Source organism: Alternaria burnsii (genome assembly GCF_013036055.1).
Source record: "Alternaria burnsii strain CBS107.38 chromosome Unknown 697, whole genome shotgun sequence".
Classification (NCBI taxonomy): domain Eukaryota; kingdom Fungi; phylum Ascomycota; class Dothideomycetes; order Pleosporales; family Pleosporaceae; genus Alternaria; species Alternaria burnsii.
Genome location: NW_024066120.1, coordinates 74,017 through 90,392, shown reverse-complemented (window position 1 = coordinate 90,392; position 16,376 = coordinate 74,017). Strand labels below are relative to the sequence as shown.

General features: G+C 50.0%; 6 protein-coding genes across 6 annotated transcripts; 4 read left to right on the top strand and 2 right to left on the bottom strand.

The window, feature by feature from the left end:
• Positions 1–3,703: 3,703 nt before the first annotated feature.
• Positions 3,704–5,171, top strand: GT037_008844 (pq-loop-domain-containing protein; the record flags this gene model as incomplete). The annotated part of the gene is made up of 5 exons (XM_038933891.1): positions 3,704–3,733; positions 3,793–3,810; positions 3,892–3,904; positions 4,025–4,543; positions 4,633–5,171. 5 exons carry the CDS (start codon positions 3,704–3,706, stop codon positions 5,169–5,171), a joined length of 1,119 nt encoding a protein of 372 aa, XP_038783236.1.
• A 532-nt stretch (positions 5,172–5,703) lies between these two features.
• On the bottom strand, positions 5,704–6,532 carry GT037_008843 (uncharacterized protein; the record flags this gene model as incomplete). Its single annotated transcript, XM_038933890.1, has 3 exons — positions 5,704–5,931; positions 5,988–6,282; positions 6,363–6,532. 3 exons carry the CDS (start codon positions 6,530–6,532, stop codon positions 5,704–5,706), a joined length of 693 nt encoding a protein of 230 aa, XP_038783235.1.
• A 1,332-nt stretch (positions 6,533–7,864) lies between these two features.
• Positions 7,865–8,521, top strand: GT037_008842 (uncharacterized protein; the record flags this gene model as incomplete). The annotated part of the gene is made up of 1 exon (XM_038933889.1): positions 7,865–8,521. The coding sequence occupies one exon, from the start codon at positions 7,865–7,867 to the stop codon at positions 8,519–8,521; it is 657 nt and encodes a 218-aa protein (XP_038783234.1).
• Positions 8,522–10,149: 1,628 nt separating this feature from the next.
• On the top strand, positions 10,150–11,897 carry GT037_008841 (uncharacterized protein; the record flags this gene model as incomplete). Its single annotated transcript, XM_038933888.1, has 3 exons — positions 10,150–10,853; positions 10,903–10,990; positions 11,043–11,897. 3 exons carry the CDS (start codon positions 10,150–10,152, stop codon positions 11,895–11,897), a joined length of 1,647 nt encoding a protein of 548 aa, XP_038783233.1.
• Positions 11,898–12,396: 499 nt separating this feature from the next.
• Positions 12,397–13,857, bottom strand: GT037_008840 (sarcosine oxidase protein; the record flags this gene model as incomplete). Its single annotated transcript, XM_038933887.1, has 1 exon — positions 12,397–13,857. The coding sequence occupies one exon, from the start codon at positions 13,855–13,857 to the stop codon at positions 12,397–12,399; it is 1,461 nt and encodes a 486-aa protein (XP_038783232.1).
• A 543-nt stretch (positions 13,858–14,400) lies between these two features.
• Positions 14,401–16,130, top strand: GT037_008839 (mfs quinate transporter protein; the record flags this gene model as incomplete). Its single annotated transcript, XM_038933886.1, has 3 exons — positions 14,401–14,530; positions 14,581–15,681; positions 15,733–16,130. The coding sequence occupies 3 exons, from the start codon at positions 14,401–14,403 to the stop codon at positions 16,128–16,130; spliced, it is 1,629 nt and encodes a 542-aa protein (XP_038783231.1).
• Between the last annotated feature and the right edge of the window lie 246 nt (positions 16,131–16,376).

The following is a 16,376-nucleotide window of genomic DNA, read 5'->3' as shown; positions in this document are numbered from 1 at the left end:
GGTTTCGCAGACAGATCCTGCAATCCAGGCATACTTTGCCACTGCGTGGCCAATAACATGACGGTCTCCGCAGACTGCAATTGGGATTTCCTGGCTGTTCTGCTTAGCACGCCATAGCGATTTTGAACAAGGCTTTCCGTGAAACATCATCATACTTCGGCCGACGGCCTTGACTGGTCACACCTTTGCATATACCAAGCAGTCGGATTTTATCCTAATTCCGCGTTTAGCGGCAATGCTATGACGGGGCTTGGTCAACGACTATCGTCAGTAAACGTTATACATGATCGGCGCTATGCCGTACGTACATGTATACACATACGCCCTGCAGTCCGAATGCACCTCGTGTCCGCGTTTGCCGACGAAGCTGAAACGGAGAAGACCGCGAAAAGCAACTTCTGCAGTCAGCTCTAGGCCTTCTACCCCAGGTCTATCTCCCTCTACGCGATCTTCCCGCACCGGTCAAATCCTGCGCGTCATGACGGCGGTTCGTAGCGACCCTTTCCAAGCCTTCTCATCGGTGAAGTCTGCAAGTGCCGACGCGCCTTGCTCTCGCATTTTCCCTTTCGGCTTCTAGTCTTGCAGGTCTACTCACAGGTTGCATCGCGGGCGCATCAAAGAAACAATATTGTTGTAAATGTGTTATCAGCGAGCTGGATGGGTGGAAAAGGTAGAGATATGATAGGTATGACCATTGCAATGGATTTCAATGAAACCCATTGCGGTAGTCTCCACATGCGGCCGCGAACTGGACCCTCGACGACTCCAGGCGCTCGTCGGAATACCATCATATCTGCGGAGATTTATGGATGTTCAATCTAGTGGTCGAAATATGCCAGGGTTTAGCTTGCTTTCCGTTGCTGACATGCCGGCTTTATCCCTGGTGACTCGGTTGTGGGAAACATTTAGGCATAGTGACCCAAGCCAAGACAAAAGTATGCACGTCTCGGCGCTTCAACGTTGATTGGGGTCAGTTCCAGGTTATATGCATCCACTCCGTCTCCGATCAGGTTGGATACTTTGATCTCGACCACGTCAACGGCCTGACCTTTGGCCGGAGAGACGTTTCGAGACTCTGAGATCGTCCAGGTACTGGCGTCTTCCACGTCAACGGTGGAGACGTCAGTACGCTTCGAATCAGATGTCTCCGATCTCTCCTCTCAACCTCTGTTTGTGTATCGCATCACCGGGGCGTTCCATGCATACAACGTTTGATAAAATGCCGCAGCCAGTCATGATCCAGTGATATACTGTCTCGGCGTCGGTCCGTTCGCACATCTTCGTATGCGACATCGGCATACCGAAAGTTACCGGTTCTTGACTACCATGCTCTGCGACCCTTCTCACCGTTCATGACCTGGGTGCCGGACTCGTGGCTCGACGACATTGGCCTCGTTCTGCCCAGAATGTCGACTGATTCTCCAATTCGTATGGGTCTAGGAGCAGAGCCGAAGCACAACTATCCGTCCATGTCTCCGTGCTGACCATCATGGACGGATAGGTATAGCGATGCGGATGTGGCTAACCGTTGCTGCAGCACGCCGGAGGTTACCCCGATGCGGAGTGTCTTTCGTTCGTTTTCGCAGAAGAGGGTTCGTTGAGACGTTATGAATGTGTGCAGATGCGTGAGACTCGCAGATGTCCTGGTCTATTATGCAGTGCCGTCCCGGCCACGAATCCTGCATATGCTCATGGTTCGACAAAACGCCACAACCAGATGGCGGCAACTGCGGCGGGGAACTTTGACGCGTACAACCACAACGTCGACCCATATGTTATCTCGTGTTCGCGGAATAGAGCGCAAAGAACGTGTTCTCGACCAGTGTACATAACCGACGTGTTTGTATATGAAACGTATGAACCGAAGTTCGTCGATCTATAGAGCGTTTGATTCTCTGGCTTGCGTGCATGGCGCACGCCCTAACCCCACCTTTTCCCAACGGTTCCACTTTATCGCCCTGATCCGGCTGGAGATGGACGGCCATTATCATCATAACCGCGCACTGCGCGGCTGTCGTTATTATGCTCGGAGCTGGCGACGCAATGACTCTAGGTATTCTTTGGGACCGAAGCGGCGATTTGCCGGTTCAGCTGGTCCCTAACGACCCACTGCCTATCAGGTGCCGCGAAAGCTTCGAACTCTATCGTGCCTCGAGGACTGGCCTTCCTGGCTGCGCGGCCTAGCATAACAACATGTGCACTCAATTTTATGCCGCATCTACAACACTTGCGGGCATGTAGTAGTTAGCTAGTCGCATTTGCAATCTCGGCCATCACTCCATCGCCAGCTACTGCAGACTGCTGCGAGCCGCCAGGAACCGAAGACTAGGCACACGCTCGGATGGGGAAAGCAGAGCCTCCTGCTAGCTGAATCCAGTTGCACTGTGTACAGGACCGAATCACAAAACCGATTGACGCCATCTTATGCAGGCGGGGTCCCACCTGCGTGGTTCGGGAATGCCAGGTGATGCAGGTCTCAACACAGCCGCCAACCGCACGTCAGCATCCCACCTTCAGAGTTTTCAGGAACGTCCTGCGATCTACTGGAGTGGCATGACATGCGCCCGCCAACCTCACCGGACGAGCCGAATTATCAAAACGAAAAATGACGAACTGTGCTCACGGCCGCAAAGGGATGGTGTTCGCGTGAGCCGCCAGGAGCGCGACGGGAGCCTAAGCATCGACCACATCCGGAAATATCTCTACAAGGTTACTTATTGGATGCAGATTAACTTTGCCCTCTTTGATATGCATTACTCCGTAGTATACAGACCCGTCCCGATTGCGAGCGATTGGGTTCACCAAGTTGCCACTCTATGTTCTTTCTTCGACGCTCGATGCAGGGACCCAGCTAACCTACCGAGCCCTACATGCAGCGACAACCAGGGGTTTCGTCACCCCCCCCCTTCCAACGCGTCTGCATCGAGATGGAGTGGACCCATTTCCTGAAAGCGACGATAGATGCAGTCACATATAAGTCTAGACTCGCCAATCGGGTCGCAGATCGGCCTGGGGATGGATAAGTATCCCTGGCCACACTAACTCAGCCACTCTTCTTACCGAGTACTAACAAGCTCCTCGCTCCTCGCTCTTGAGCGGCGGAAGCAGGGGCATAAGTTCCCCGAGGAGCTGAAATCTTACTAGGTGCCTAGTCTAAATCGCTCTATCGAAGGACGATTGTGCACTGGTAATGACACCAGCCGACTATTCTTGCACGCGATTGTCGCGGTAGAGCTAGTAAAATGCAAGACCCTCTGACAGCTCCGTCATCACGCACAACATGTTGCCTGACGCTGGCGCTGGTGCTGGTGCAAATGCGGGTACCACTTTTTGTCTTCACCTGGGTGCAGGCGTAACCGGCTCGTCTATCATTAGTTGCAACTTTCTTTTGTACATCCTGCTCGCTTCCTCACCTTACCATTGGTGATAACTGTATCGCTACTTCTTTCTACCTTTACCTGCTGCACGTCAAACCAGGTACTGGAGCGACTGTACGTTTGCTGCAACGTGAAACGCCACCAGATCACGTAACTCCTAAAGTTCTACACTTCTTTTTAGGCTGACAGAGTTGGACGATCCTACATCTTGTCTTACTTGAGCCCTTCTCCTTCCTCTGCGTTCATTCTTCGAAAAAGCTCCATAGCCTTCTACACACAACTATTACCGCTATCCAACACATAGTAACAGCCACTCTTCCAAAGCCATGGACAGACCACAAGTCTCAATACCACCTGTAAGTCATTCCTACCATATCGCATTACAGCCTCACATATACTGACGCGCAAACGCTAGGCTGCGAATATCCTTGGTGTACGTTTCTCCACTTCACCCACGTTCCCCGACTTGCTTGCTTGAGTCATGATACTGACATACGATCTTCTCGTTCTGTAGACCCTCGGCACTGGTAAGTAACCCCGAGAACTTTTGTGGCTAAAAGAACCTATGCTAACTTGAGTAAAGTGTATGTAAACCCCCACGTCAAGCCTTTGCTTAAAACGAGGTGGTTGCTAACAGTCGATTGCAGTTGTTGGTGTATACAGATCATCCCACAGATATGGACAAACTGGCGGAAGAAGAGCACAGAAGGTCTTCCTGGCACCATGCTCATTCTCTGGTCGATATGTGAGTCTCCTCCGCCCCACCTCCTGCTCATCCTCGTCCGTGGTAGGAAGAACTAAGCTGACCCAAGAAAACTACAAAGGTGGCGTGCCATTTGGTGTCTACGCGATTGTCCAGAACTTCAACTTTGCTCTCAAATTCCAACCTCAAGCCTTCGCCTCCCTCACCTTGATCGCATGGGGTCAAACGCTCTACTACCACAACAAATGGCGTGTCTGGACCGCTACTCTGGCGACTATCGCTCTGGCTGCTAGCTTTGGTATCATGGAGCTCATTCTCATTCTCACCCTGCGCGGGCCATATTCCCGAGGCGTCGAATGGCCTATGATGTTGATGGCTATTTCCGCATCCGTCATCCAGGTCATCGGTCTCATTCCTCCGTACTTTGAACTTGCGAAGAGAAACGGTCGCGTTATCGGCATCGGTAAGTGACCCGCACGCCTTTTGCTTTATCCTCCTCGTTCCCTCGGTACGTTGAAACGCTTGTACTAATGCTCTTCTTCTGCGAAACAGACTTTTGGTTCCTAACCATCGACTACCTCGGCGCCTTCTTCTCCCTCATGGCTGTTGTCGCACAGCAGTGGTTCGATGCCCTCGGCGCCAGTCTCTACATTGCGTGCATGGCCCTCGAAACCGGTATCTTCGTTTCCCAGGCTATCTGGTTGTGGCGCGTACGCCATGTCCGCAAGGAGGCGAAAAAGGCGGGCAAGACGTACGATGAGTATGTCAAGGAGAACCAGGGAAAGAAGTTGCCGAGGTGTGGAAGTGAAGAGACATTCGTCGATGTCGAAGCGGGTTCCGGAGGCGTAGGGTGTGAAAAAAAGAAAACGACGATTGGAGGCGGGGAGTATGATGCTGGCAATGAAAAGGCCGACGTGAAAGCTTCCACGACACGAGAAGAAGGTCGCGATACGTTGACGGCGGATGCGACACCCGCAGCGACGTCGCCATCGACGCCGACTCCGATATTTGCATCGATGACGAGCGCGACATCGTCCGAAACACTCCAGACACCACCGGCTGCTGTCTTGAAGTCCAGCACATCTGGCTGATCGTTGTCGTTCTACTTGTTTTCTCCTTCTTTTTCATGATTGTCTTGGCTGCTTTGCGAAGAGCGGCAGGTTCCTCTCTTACTTCATGTCCCCTGTACGATACCTCATGATGCGACTACGGTGCAAAATATCCCCTTTTATTTCTTTTCCTCTTCGTCTTCGACGAGTAAAAGCTCTGCCTTCTCCTCTGGCAGGAGATCAAAAAAGCTGTTTCGGTATGTCCTCTTCTTACAAAGGTCGTCGGTTGGGCGGCTATCTGTCATTGGCTCTCTGTTAGGGGCTATGGAAAAGTGGGGTGCGGGATGGCATGGCACGTCACAACTTGTACGAGTAGGAGTGCATGATTAATAACATGGTTACTCTGACATTGTGCGATCGTCATGTAAGCTAGTGAAGTGTCTTCTCTCGGTATGATATTGAAATAGCTTACTCATGTCGCGGTTTTGTCCTACAGGCTCCTTACATCAAGCTGACACACGGTGGCAGGCGACTAAACCCGATGATTGAAAACATCATTCAAGGACCGTCTACACTACTCCTTCTCCATTTGAGCCTTGCCTCGCTGCTCCTTGTTCTCAGGACCAGGACGGTTAGTAGATACGGTACCCTTGAGTTTGGCAGTTTCAGCAACACCCTCACCCTTCTTGCTCATCTCTGGCTGCTTGGAGATTTGAGAGCTATGGTGAGTGTTGCCGTTGGAAAGACCCTCCTGCTTTCCAGACATGTAGTTGAAGCTCCTGGGCTTTCCACGAGGATCGGACTATTGGTACTTAGCATTAGTAACAAGAGAGGGGAGAATAAGTTCTTTGAACGAACCGGATCAGCCACGTCAGGGGATATCGCGCCTGGGTTCATGGCTTTTGACGAGTCTTTTGGTGAATGGCCTCTGAGGCCTATATCTTGGTCGGGCCTGCCGGCACCTGGGGCGCTGGGGTCGTCACCCTTGGTGATCCTGTGGCTGCGCATGTTTTCGTCATTCTCGCCTACCAACTTGCCAGGCTGTGTCGGATGCGCCTGGAGATTTGCTTCATGGTTGCGATGCGACAAGGGACGTAGGTCGTTGCTGAGAGCGAGATAGATACCGCCGACAGCCAGACCAAGACCTGCCATCCTAAAAATATACGTTATTTGAAGCTCAATTACCATTGCAGCAATCGGTTCATGGGAACTGTTATAATGGATGAAACGTACACCGTCACGTCACTCGTCTTTGCTTCGGGTTTACTGCCCATGCTGCCTATTGTCCTACGTTGAGCACCATTTTGCGATGGATGGAGTTGAAAGCTACGAGGACATTTCGTGGCCTGTTTGGTGCTTGCAGCGGAGGCTGCACGCTGCTTTGCAATTCGGAGTGGTTGCATGTTGAATTGAATTAGAGGTAGGTGTGGATTGAACTGAGCATGGCGGAATGATTGGTAGTTATCTTAGTGACATTTTGAAGCTCGGTACTAGCTACATCAAGTTATCGTCAGAGCGCGACAGATCATGCGTCATCGATTCATCGGAGTTATCGCCGTCAACTTGGAAAATTAGCAACGCAGCACGGGCGTCACTGAGCACCAGAAAACGTGACTGTTTGGGATTAGATGGTCGAATGAGGCTTTTGGGTGCATGCAGACGTATGTCTGTTGAGGGGTTTGGAAACTGAAGTGCAGGTTAGGGTAGTGGTTACGTCACATGTCGTTCACAGTGAGCCAGCAACGACGAGCTGCCGTCTCACCACATCTAAAACTTATACAGTATCCATGCACAAGAATACTCCTGAAGGGGGAATATTGCAGACCAAGAAACACATGTCGACTGGTGGTAATGTGTCCAGCAAGCCACTTCGTGAGCGAATCACAGAAGCGAGCTAGCTAGCCGTCACACGCGACGCGTGAACACACGCTTGAAAAGCAACAACAAACTTCCCATCCATCCAAACAATCTCATCCTCAAGAAACTTCCTTTTCGGTGGTCGATTTGCCAATGATGCAGGCTAACACGATACTGTCTGAGCAGTATCTCCTTCGTACAACGCTCCATACACTATCTTACGCAGACGACGCGGCGACTTTCCTTCCACGGCGCCATACTCCTCCAATGGATGCGAAATTCTAGCATTTGAAGAAAAGAAGTTGCGTCTTCTGATCGGAGGTCGGGTGTCCATATCTTTTATGCGACTCCTTTTCGCTTCGGTTGTGAATGGAAGAGCTTCTCCTAGGAATCTTTTCGGTGGATTACAAGACGAGCCGCACTATATAGTTAACGATGCGTTCTCCACGATATTGCGCATCTCTCTCAACGAACAGGCGTACACCACCCCTGCACTGGCTTCGCGTCGTGGACAGAATTAGCCAGGTGTGTGTAAATCAGCGTTTATTCGTCCGCATTGATCCTTCACACATACTTGGCACAATTTGGCGAACTCAGTGAGGCGCAGGCACGTCTGCGGTCAATCAAGGTTAAGCTTGATTCTGATTGGGCGGTGTCATTCGTTTTGGCTCTACCACGCCCTATTGTTCGTTTCCTGCTAAGCGAGAATATACGTCTACGCAGAAACGGAACGTCGTGATTTGTAAGTGTTTCCAGGTTTCTCGTATTTAGGTATCATGATATTAAAACCCTACGTCTCGTCATTGATCCACAGTCACAACTATCGATTTCTGTACTCCCATTCAACGATATCCTAGTCTGAGCATCTATCCATCACCATGACCTTACACGAAATTCGATTGTTTCACTCACCAGGGTCTTGCAGTACAGCTGCCCATATTCTGCTGAAAGAATCCGGACTTCCTTTCTCGACTGAGGTCATCAATGTCATGCAAGGCTTTCCCGCTGAGTTCCTCCATCTCAATCCAAAAGGCCGAGTACCTTTCCTGCATATGGACGGCGAGACAATCACCGAGATGCCAGCCATCATGACCGCCATCGCGCAACTGGTTCCCGACAAGAAGTTCCTTGGAAGCACGAATCTTGATATCGTGCGCTCTTACGAATGGTTCAACTTTCTTGCCGGAGATTTGCATGCGCAGGGCTTCTTCACCTTCTTCCGTCCACACTACTTCGCCGACGACGAGGCAACATATGATAGCATTAGAGAAAAGGGTCGCACGAAGATTTACAAGTGTTATGCGATCATCGAGGAGAAGCTCGAGGGGGTGCATGCAGTGGGGAGTGCGTTCTCGGCTGTCGATGCATATCTCCTGCCGTTTTATCGCTGGGGCACTGCGAACGAATTTGCGACGAAGGAGAGGTATCCAAAGTATACGAAGCTTGTGGAAAATTTGGCGGGGATGGAGAGTGTGAGGGCTGTGTGCGAAGCGGAGGGGATCGATCCGATGTTCGGGAGGCGACCGCAGTTGTAAGTCAGCATGATCGAAACATGAGATCATGTGTCATTGATCAGTATCCGACAAACAATGCGTAGTCTTACAATCTATAGTATCCTCTGGATTGGTTGAGGACATAAAGCTTCTTTGCCTTACTGAGTGGGCTCGAATTGAAATTCCGGTGGAATAATGGACCTCGCTTCGAGAAAACCTTCCGTTCTGCTCATAGAATGTAGAAGTCACTGTAAAACGCGGGGAAAACGGTCCCAGGTTCATGGGAAGCCGAGTCTTCGGACAAAACACGGTTGGAAAGCTTCAGGCGGTCTTTTCCGAAGGACGCAATAAACGAACTGCGTCTGGCGATGATGTTCGTGTATGCTGAGTCTGCGGAATTGCCGCGCGCCTCCAAGATATAGAGGCCAGGTTCCATCCCACCTGCTCGCGGCGGTAGACAAGTCACTAGAAACACACACGTGTTGATTAATCGATTTCTTCTCATTCAGATTACATCTCGCCGTCATCCGTCGCGAATGGCCTGGTATGTGCACATTAAGCTTATACATAATGCGCGTCGTGTATTGCGGGGCTTAACCATACGACAGCTGATAGTATGATGTGGGGGTGTTAATGTGGTGGCACAACGAACGCTACAATCTTTGCTGATGCGTCGTCTACCGCGTTGTCTACCGCAATGTCCTTGCAGGCTGGATCTGGTCAATGATGCTAAACCGGGTGCGACTGTTCGCCGATCATGGCAAGAAGTCGAGTGTTATCAGGGTGAGTTGGCGCAGACGGTCGACATGGGATAGACCGGGTCTAGAAACAAAAGGAATCCCACCAATCAACGCGTTGATTCGTGCGCATGCCAGCGGGCCGCAGCGGGAGCTACTCAACAGCCGGATAGCCGTCTGTCGCTCTTGCGCTGGTCTTAAGCGCTCGAGGGACAGGCTATGGCTAGTTCAAGTCTGGCATGTGCTGAGCAGTACCGGTTTTAGGGGCTCAACTGATATATCAGCAGACTTCTTGATGTGGAGTGACGATATAAACTATGCAACATGCACGAGCGCGGTTTGCATTCCAATAGGTAGATGCCACGTTGACCCGATGATCTTATTGTGAGCATCGTACAGCCTTCGCATGTACGATACCCTATCGCATCGTTCGCAGCAGCAACTAGCCTCGAGCGCGTCGCAGTCTGTAGCCGAAGATCCCAGTACACTTGCAGGCGCCGTGCATATAAGCGCTGCTACCGTATAATCATGCCATACGCGCGAAGCTCAGCATATCCGACTACATGGATTCACCGGAATACTTCATTGAAAATACTGCAGTCTTGATGAGTTGTGGGTGGATGATGCTGTTATCTCTAAGGACAAAAATCGCGTTGAGTACTTGTCAAACCCAATGAGATTTTCATCTTGTACACCATCAGTCTGCGAACGTATCGCTGCCTTGTCTGATCAAGAGCAATGTCAGTAATGTGCAGCAACTGACAGGGCGATCGATCGAGTGGTCCTTTCTCTAGCGTCCACTGACGTCGCTATCACGCCCCACATTGTGGCATAGTTGGTTCAACAAGGCTGTGCGCTCAGAATATCTATAAGTGGACCTCAAACAACTTCCAAGTTCAAAAATCACTAGATCCATAATCGACCGGTAACCTCATGGCCAAGGAACCAAGTTTAGGCCACGCGAGAGCTGATTCAGCCATGAACGAAATTGACCCGACCACAAAGACTATCATCACGGCGCAAGACTTCTGTAGTGCCGTGTCTTCTTTCGCATCTCACGACAGCGTCAAAGCACTCACAGAGGTTCTTGACCTTCTGCCGCAGCGAGAGAATGATATCATATCACGAGACAATACAATACGAGCCTTGAAGAATGAGTTAGCTACGAAAAATGAACTGCACAAAGGACATACCCAACAACTAATGTCAGATCTCGAAGATAGATTTAAAAGTTGGATCATGGAGAAGAAAGAGCTCGAGAGCGAGGTGAAAGAAGTGAGAGACATATCTGAAGCAAAGGATAAGGCGTTGGAATTGCTTCGAGAAAACCTGGAAACGAGCAGATCCAGAGCTGAAGATCTCGAAAGAGACATTGCTCAAAAGACTATGAGGCTGAAAGAGATGATTCAACAGGTTAGTGTAATGGAAGGGAGGCTGCAAACGATGCAAGTAGACGAGAAGAATTTTCTCCAAGAGGCAGAGAGATCACGCAGCGAGATTGATGCAATAAAAAAGTCTCTAGAAGATAGTGAGAAGATGAATCAGACCTTGGAGGAGAAATTCGCAAAAGCAAAGAAAACTCTCGACCATTACCTGCAGTATTCCGTGGAGATGAAGAAGCTAGACTTGTCGGAAACGTAAGTCACTTGGACTGCTTGCAAGAAGCCCACTAATATTCGATTGAAGGGCTGAAAGAATCGAAAAGATTTGGCAATCCTCAATAAGTTCGATCGCGGATTTCGTGGGTCAAGACCTTCCAGAAGACGTCTTGCAGGTATACATCATCGTGCAGTAAGAACTGGTCGATATGATTAACCAAGGAACAGATTGATTGGAACGAGCTCCGCAAGAAGAACGTATTCAAAGACCAAATCCCACTTCCTCGGACCAATTCTGATATCGCGAAGCTAATGCGAGTCGCGATGGTCATCGAAGCCTTTGCAACGCTTGTTGATAGATTCGTATTCCAACCAACGTATTTACTAAACGAAACCAGCCGGCTGCGGGAGATTCTGTGTCAGCAAGCGAGTACCGATCCGGGTAGAGAAAGATTCGCTCGGGGTATCCTCCTTTCTATGTCTTCGGATTCGCAAGAGGTAAACAGCAAGGATGGGGACGACGTTCTCGACTCGGTTCTAGACGAGTTGCTGAGAAATTCGATGATGCGGAGTCTGTTCACCGCTCAAGATATTTCCTCCTTTGACAAAGAATTGACGGACTTGGTAATCCAGTTTCAAGAAGAATGGGAGAAAGTCCAACGTGGCAAGCAGAAGCTCGAAGCAGATTTTTGCTACTCCAACTCGACCGACCATACATGGAACGTTATCAGCATGCGTGCTACGAAATACAAAGAAGATCAACACAGCGAACTGTTTTCCGATAGTGGTATCTACCAGGAGGATGATATCGTCATTGTTCCACAAGTCTACGTTATCACAAAGGGAGAGGAAAAGACACCACTGACGCACGGTTTTCTCCTTCGAAAGGCTGACCTGGATGCTGCAAAGGACGAAGCTCGCAGAAATCCTCCAACAGCCACGTCTTCGCGCGCACCTCCAGGCCACCAGCGACGCAGGCGGCCATCCCAGACGACCACAGTGACTAGTCAAACATCATCAGGCCCCAGTAGACATAGAAGCGATCGTATTGTATCTCGAGCTCGTGGGGTGCTAGGTGTCTGATTGCAGTGGGCGTTGTATTGAGAGTCTTGTGTCTCGATCAGTGGCGCAGAAGATCAGAGCTTGTGAGTTGATTTTTGGAGAGCTCTGCGTAACAACTGCTATATGCCTTGATTTACCTTCCTGTCTCAAACAACGTGCGAGATAGTCAGGCTAGCGTCTATTCATATTTATAGTTTATCTAGCTCTATCTGTAGCAGAAGGCCTAAATACTACTACAGCGTTTGATCACGATATCAATAGTACATTAATGCCTGTGATAAGCTAAAACGACATTGTTGATAATGAGTACTCTGTAGAAGAAAGTTCAGCGGAGGATTGAAGCGGTTATATCGAGGAGATATACGAGGCTTGCCATGAGACTATATAACCCGTAAGATCATCTCCTTTCTCAAGACGGAAAGAAATGGTGAGGTTAGCCCAGGTGGCGATTTTTGTTTTCCGAAAGGGTTTGGTCTTAGAATAGACGGTATGTCGTGCTACCATACTCAAGTAGGTAATACTAGAGTTTCGCAGGGATGTGCGTTTTTAAATCGCTACTAGTGGTCATGATGACATTTTGAAGAGCTCTTGAACCATTTGAGCCCTCCATTAGTATATTGACCGGCTTTCCGTCGGTCGCAACTCGCCATCTCCACGCTTTGATAGCAGGCCTGTCTAGCCCAACGCCTTCTAACACGTCAACAACCCAATTTCCGATGTTTGGAAGATATTTGAATGCATGACCACTACCTCCTGTTGCTACGAACAAACCTTTCTCCCCAGGCACGTGATCGATGATGAAGTGATTGTCGAAGGTATCGGTGTACCAACAAACGCGAGTGAGGGCGATGTCGATGCCCTCCTCGCAAAGTTCTGGAAGGTGATCATCTGTGAAGCGTCTCAAAACACGCATTGCGGTACTAGGAATCTGCGTGAGTTGTGCATCTGTTGTCCACCGGGTCACTGGCACACTCCTCTCTTTTCCGTCGTCCTGCGTTTGCGGATTGGTGTACTTGGTTCCTCGGTATCCGATCTTGAGATATCCTTGTTCGTTCCTAGGAAAGCCATAGAGACCCCCTTCAGCACCATCTCGCACCCTCCAGAGCCATGTTGGAAAATTCTCAGGTGACGTTCGATCCCACAATGACGATGTACGAGGTATCTTGTACATGATTACAGATCCGGCCGTTGCCTCGCATAGGCCATCGAGTTGAGGAAGAATAGATGGCGTCCAGCCTCCGCAGGCCATAATAGTAAGATCTGCAGGGTGGCGTTTGTTGTCTTTGGTAACGATTCCGTTTGTTTTTCCATTTAGAGAGGTCATGAAAGATGCAAAAGCTCCAGCTGTGGGATCGAGAATGAATTGAACTCCAGACTCCTTGGCTTTGTGGAGCGCAAGTCGACATGCTTTGTCTGCAACTGCCATTCCTCCGGTGGAGTCAAGGACTCCAACGTTGTGCATTCCCTTTTGTTTCCTTAGAAAGGGATCTAGAGCGAACCCGAGACCTTTATTTTCGGCGATCCGCACATGCTCAGGAACGGTGGTGACGAGCTGAGTGTTTGGATGTCCGCATTCTTCCATGCTCTTAATTGTTGCTAGTTCGAATTGCGGGAGAGTGTTACCGTCCGTCATGCTCAAGTTCCCACAGGGGTAAAATACCCTGTCGTCTTTGGTAAGCCCCGGTGGGAGATTCTTCCCGTTTGCAAGCTCGTCATTCCATAGCTTCCATTCGTCGATTGCTTCGAAGGTGAGTTCCTGATATTCGACTTGCGTCCCGTATGCCGAACGTACGATTTTGTTCATGTCAGCAGACGCTGCATCAGCGCCATGCAGGTATGAATACAGAGAAACGTCATAAGGTTGCTTGTCGAAAACAGTGACATTCGAGTATCCGCGACGCTCGAGATGCAGTGCTGTCGAAAGACCGAATACACCTGCTCCGACTATGTTGATACGTGAGTCCTTGGACAAGGACGTCATTGTGAAGTAGAAAACAGGAAAAACGTGCGATGCACAAACGAAAGACGAAGTCTAAGGTAGAAAGAAGTAGGTTGGCCTACAATTAAGTTTGCCCTGCCGCACGGGCCCGCATTCACAAGGAATGCGGCAATAACGTCCGTCACACGCGACACTTACCACGCTGGTCCAGATTTGTCCCCCTGCTGTTGCAACTGATAACGGAAGCATGCATTTGGGATTTTCCAATGGCGATTGAGCAGTCCGGCAATCATGGCTCCGCAAGCGGAATAGGTAGCAATTGCTGAGCAAGGGACAAAGTGGGGTTCGGTTTCCCCCGAGCAGGGTGCTTAGCTCTCCCCAGATAGGCCGTGCACGACATCAAGTCTGACCCCTGTCCAGAGGTGTCTTCCCGGCAGAGATGATATCAACACAGACACACGTCGATAAGCTCCGGGAAAGCGAGATGATAAGTGACGGATCCCACGCAGGCATATCCAGCTTGTAGACCTCGGAGGCTTTCATCAGTTTTGATCGGTCTTGCTCATCGAATCTCAAACCGGTACAATGCGGATCCTCTACAACTCGACCATAGCCAAATATGGGCGTGCTATCAGGGAATCGCCGAAGGAGCTCATATTCAACCGCAGGCTGTTGGTGACGGCAGCGCTGTACGCAATGAGTGGTATCCCCATCAGTGAGTCAACCCTTGATCTCCCGCACAGCTAGTACTAATACCAGGAGTAGCTTGGGATCAAGGCTCATCATCCCTCGTACCATCTCTTGCCGGTTTTCAGGAGGCTTTCGGTATCAGCTCAGGTGCCAATCCTTCGGAGATCTCCAACTTCATCTCGTTCGTTTACCTAACCGCCGGCGTCGGAGCGGGCCTGTCCTACTTCATCAATGATAGAATTGGACGTTTGTGGAGCTTACGGCTGTATATGTGCATTTGGGTCATCGGGCAGTTGACTGCGACATTCTCTGGTGGTCACCTTGGCGCACTGTATACCGCACGCTTCGTCTCTGGCCTAGGGATTGGTCCACTTACGGCAACAGGACCGATGTCCATTGTTGAAATCGCACCCTACGAGATCCGAGGACTCCTTGCAACCTGGTTCAGTGTTGTCATGCTGCTTAGTCTGACAATCAGCTGTTTCGTGGTCTACGCGAGCTTCCTGCATGTCGCATCAAGTCATCTTCAGTACCAGATCGTGTGGTTTGTGCCTTGCATCATCATTGGAATCATCATAGCTCTCAGCTTCTTTTGCATGTATGAGTCTCCTCGATGGCTCATGCTTGTTGGACGCGAGGAGGAAGCTATCGAGACTTTGGTAGCCTTGCGCGGGCTGCCGATTGAACATCCACGAGTAGCAAGCGAATTCAACGACATCAAGGCCCAAACCGAAGGAGAGCGCTCAAGATTCGGTGGCGGGTCAGTTAACTTGGAATCTGTTCTCAAGGAAACCTTTCTCGTCAACGCCAACCTACGTCGCGTCGGGCAAGCATGCATTTCTTACGGCTTAGCCCAGCTGTCAGGTGCTAATTCCGTCACGTCATATTTAGTGCCGATCTTGACCTTGATTGGAGCTGGCGGAACGACAGACAGGAACATGTTTTTGACAGGCATGTATTCCATGGCCAAGTTCTTCTACACCCTAATGGCATCCTTCTTCTTCATAGATGCACTCGGAAGAAGAAAGTCACTATTCGTGGGCATCGTTGTGCAAATGGTGTCCGACATCTATATCGGAGTTTACTTGAAGTTCAAGCAGGCTGGCAGTGTAGCTCCAGGGTCAAGCGAAGGTGCTATTGCAGCGATTTATATCCACGGATTTGGATACGCTGTCGGTAAGAGGAATCTTGAAATATCCTAGAAGTATTGGAGCTAACCTGTCAAAGGTCTTCTCGTACTGCCGTACGTATTCAGCGCTGAGCTCTGGCCCAATAACATACGCTCCTTCGGCTCAGCTCTTACTCAATGCTTCCATTGGCTCTTCTACTTCGGCGTCAACAAGGGCACGCCTGGGATCTTGAGTAGTATGAATAACTGGGGCGCCTTCTTGTTTTTCGCGGGGTGGTGCTTCATCTCTCTCGTATATGTTTTTGTGGCGGTGCCGGAAACTGCCGGTCTGAGCCTAGAACACATCGACGCGCTCTTCGAAGGTCCATTCTGGCAGATGAACAGCAAAGCCAGAATGAATAGGAAGATGACTGGAGTCATTGTTAGTCCTGGCAGCGATGATGCTAGTGTTGAAGACATCGAAGTTGGTAGGAGCGGCAAGGCGGGTGAGACGTGATGGTTGAGATTGTCTGTGTGACTGCGCAACCACGTGTTTGATATCAGTGGGTATTTAAAGGACTTTGCCCTTGCCATCTCCCGATCGCAGCTTTTCTGTTGCAAGATAAGCAAATCCACTGGCCTTCTTCACAAGTTTCTACAAAAGAAGCCACCTGTATCAATGAACCAAATGGATCAGCTCTGAAATATGTCTTAGTAATTACGTGCTTCAAGCATTTCTGCGACTCCTGTCTTATACCAATTA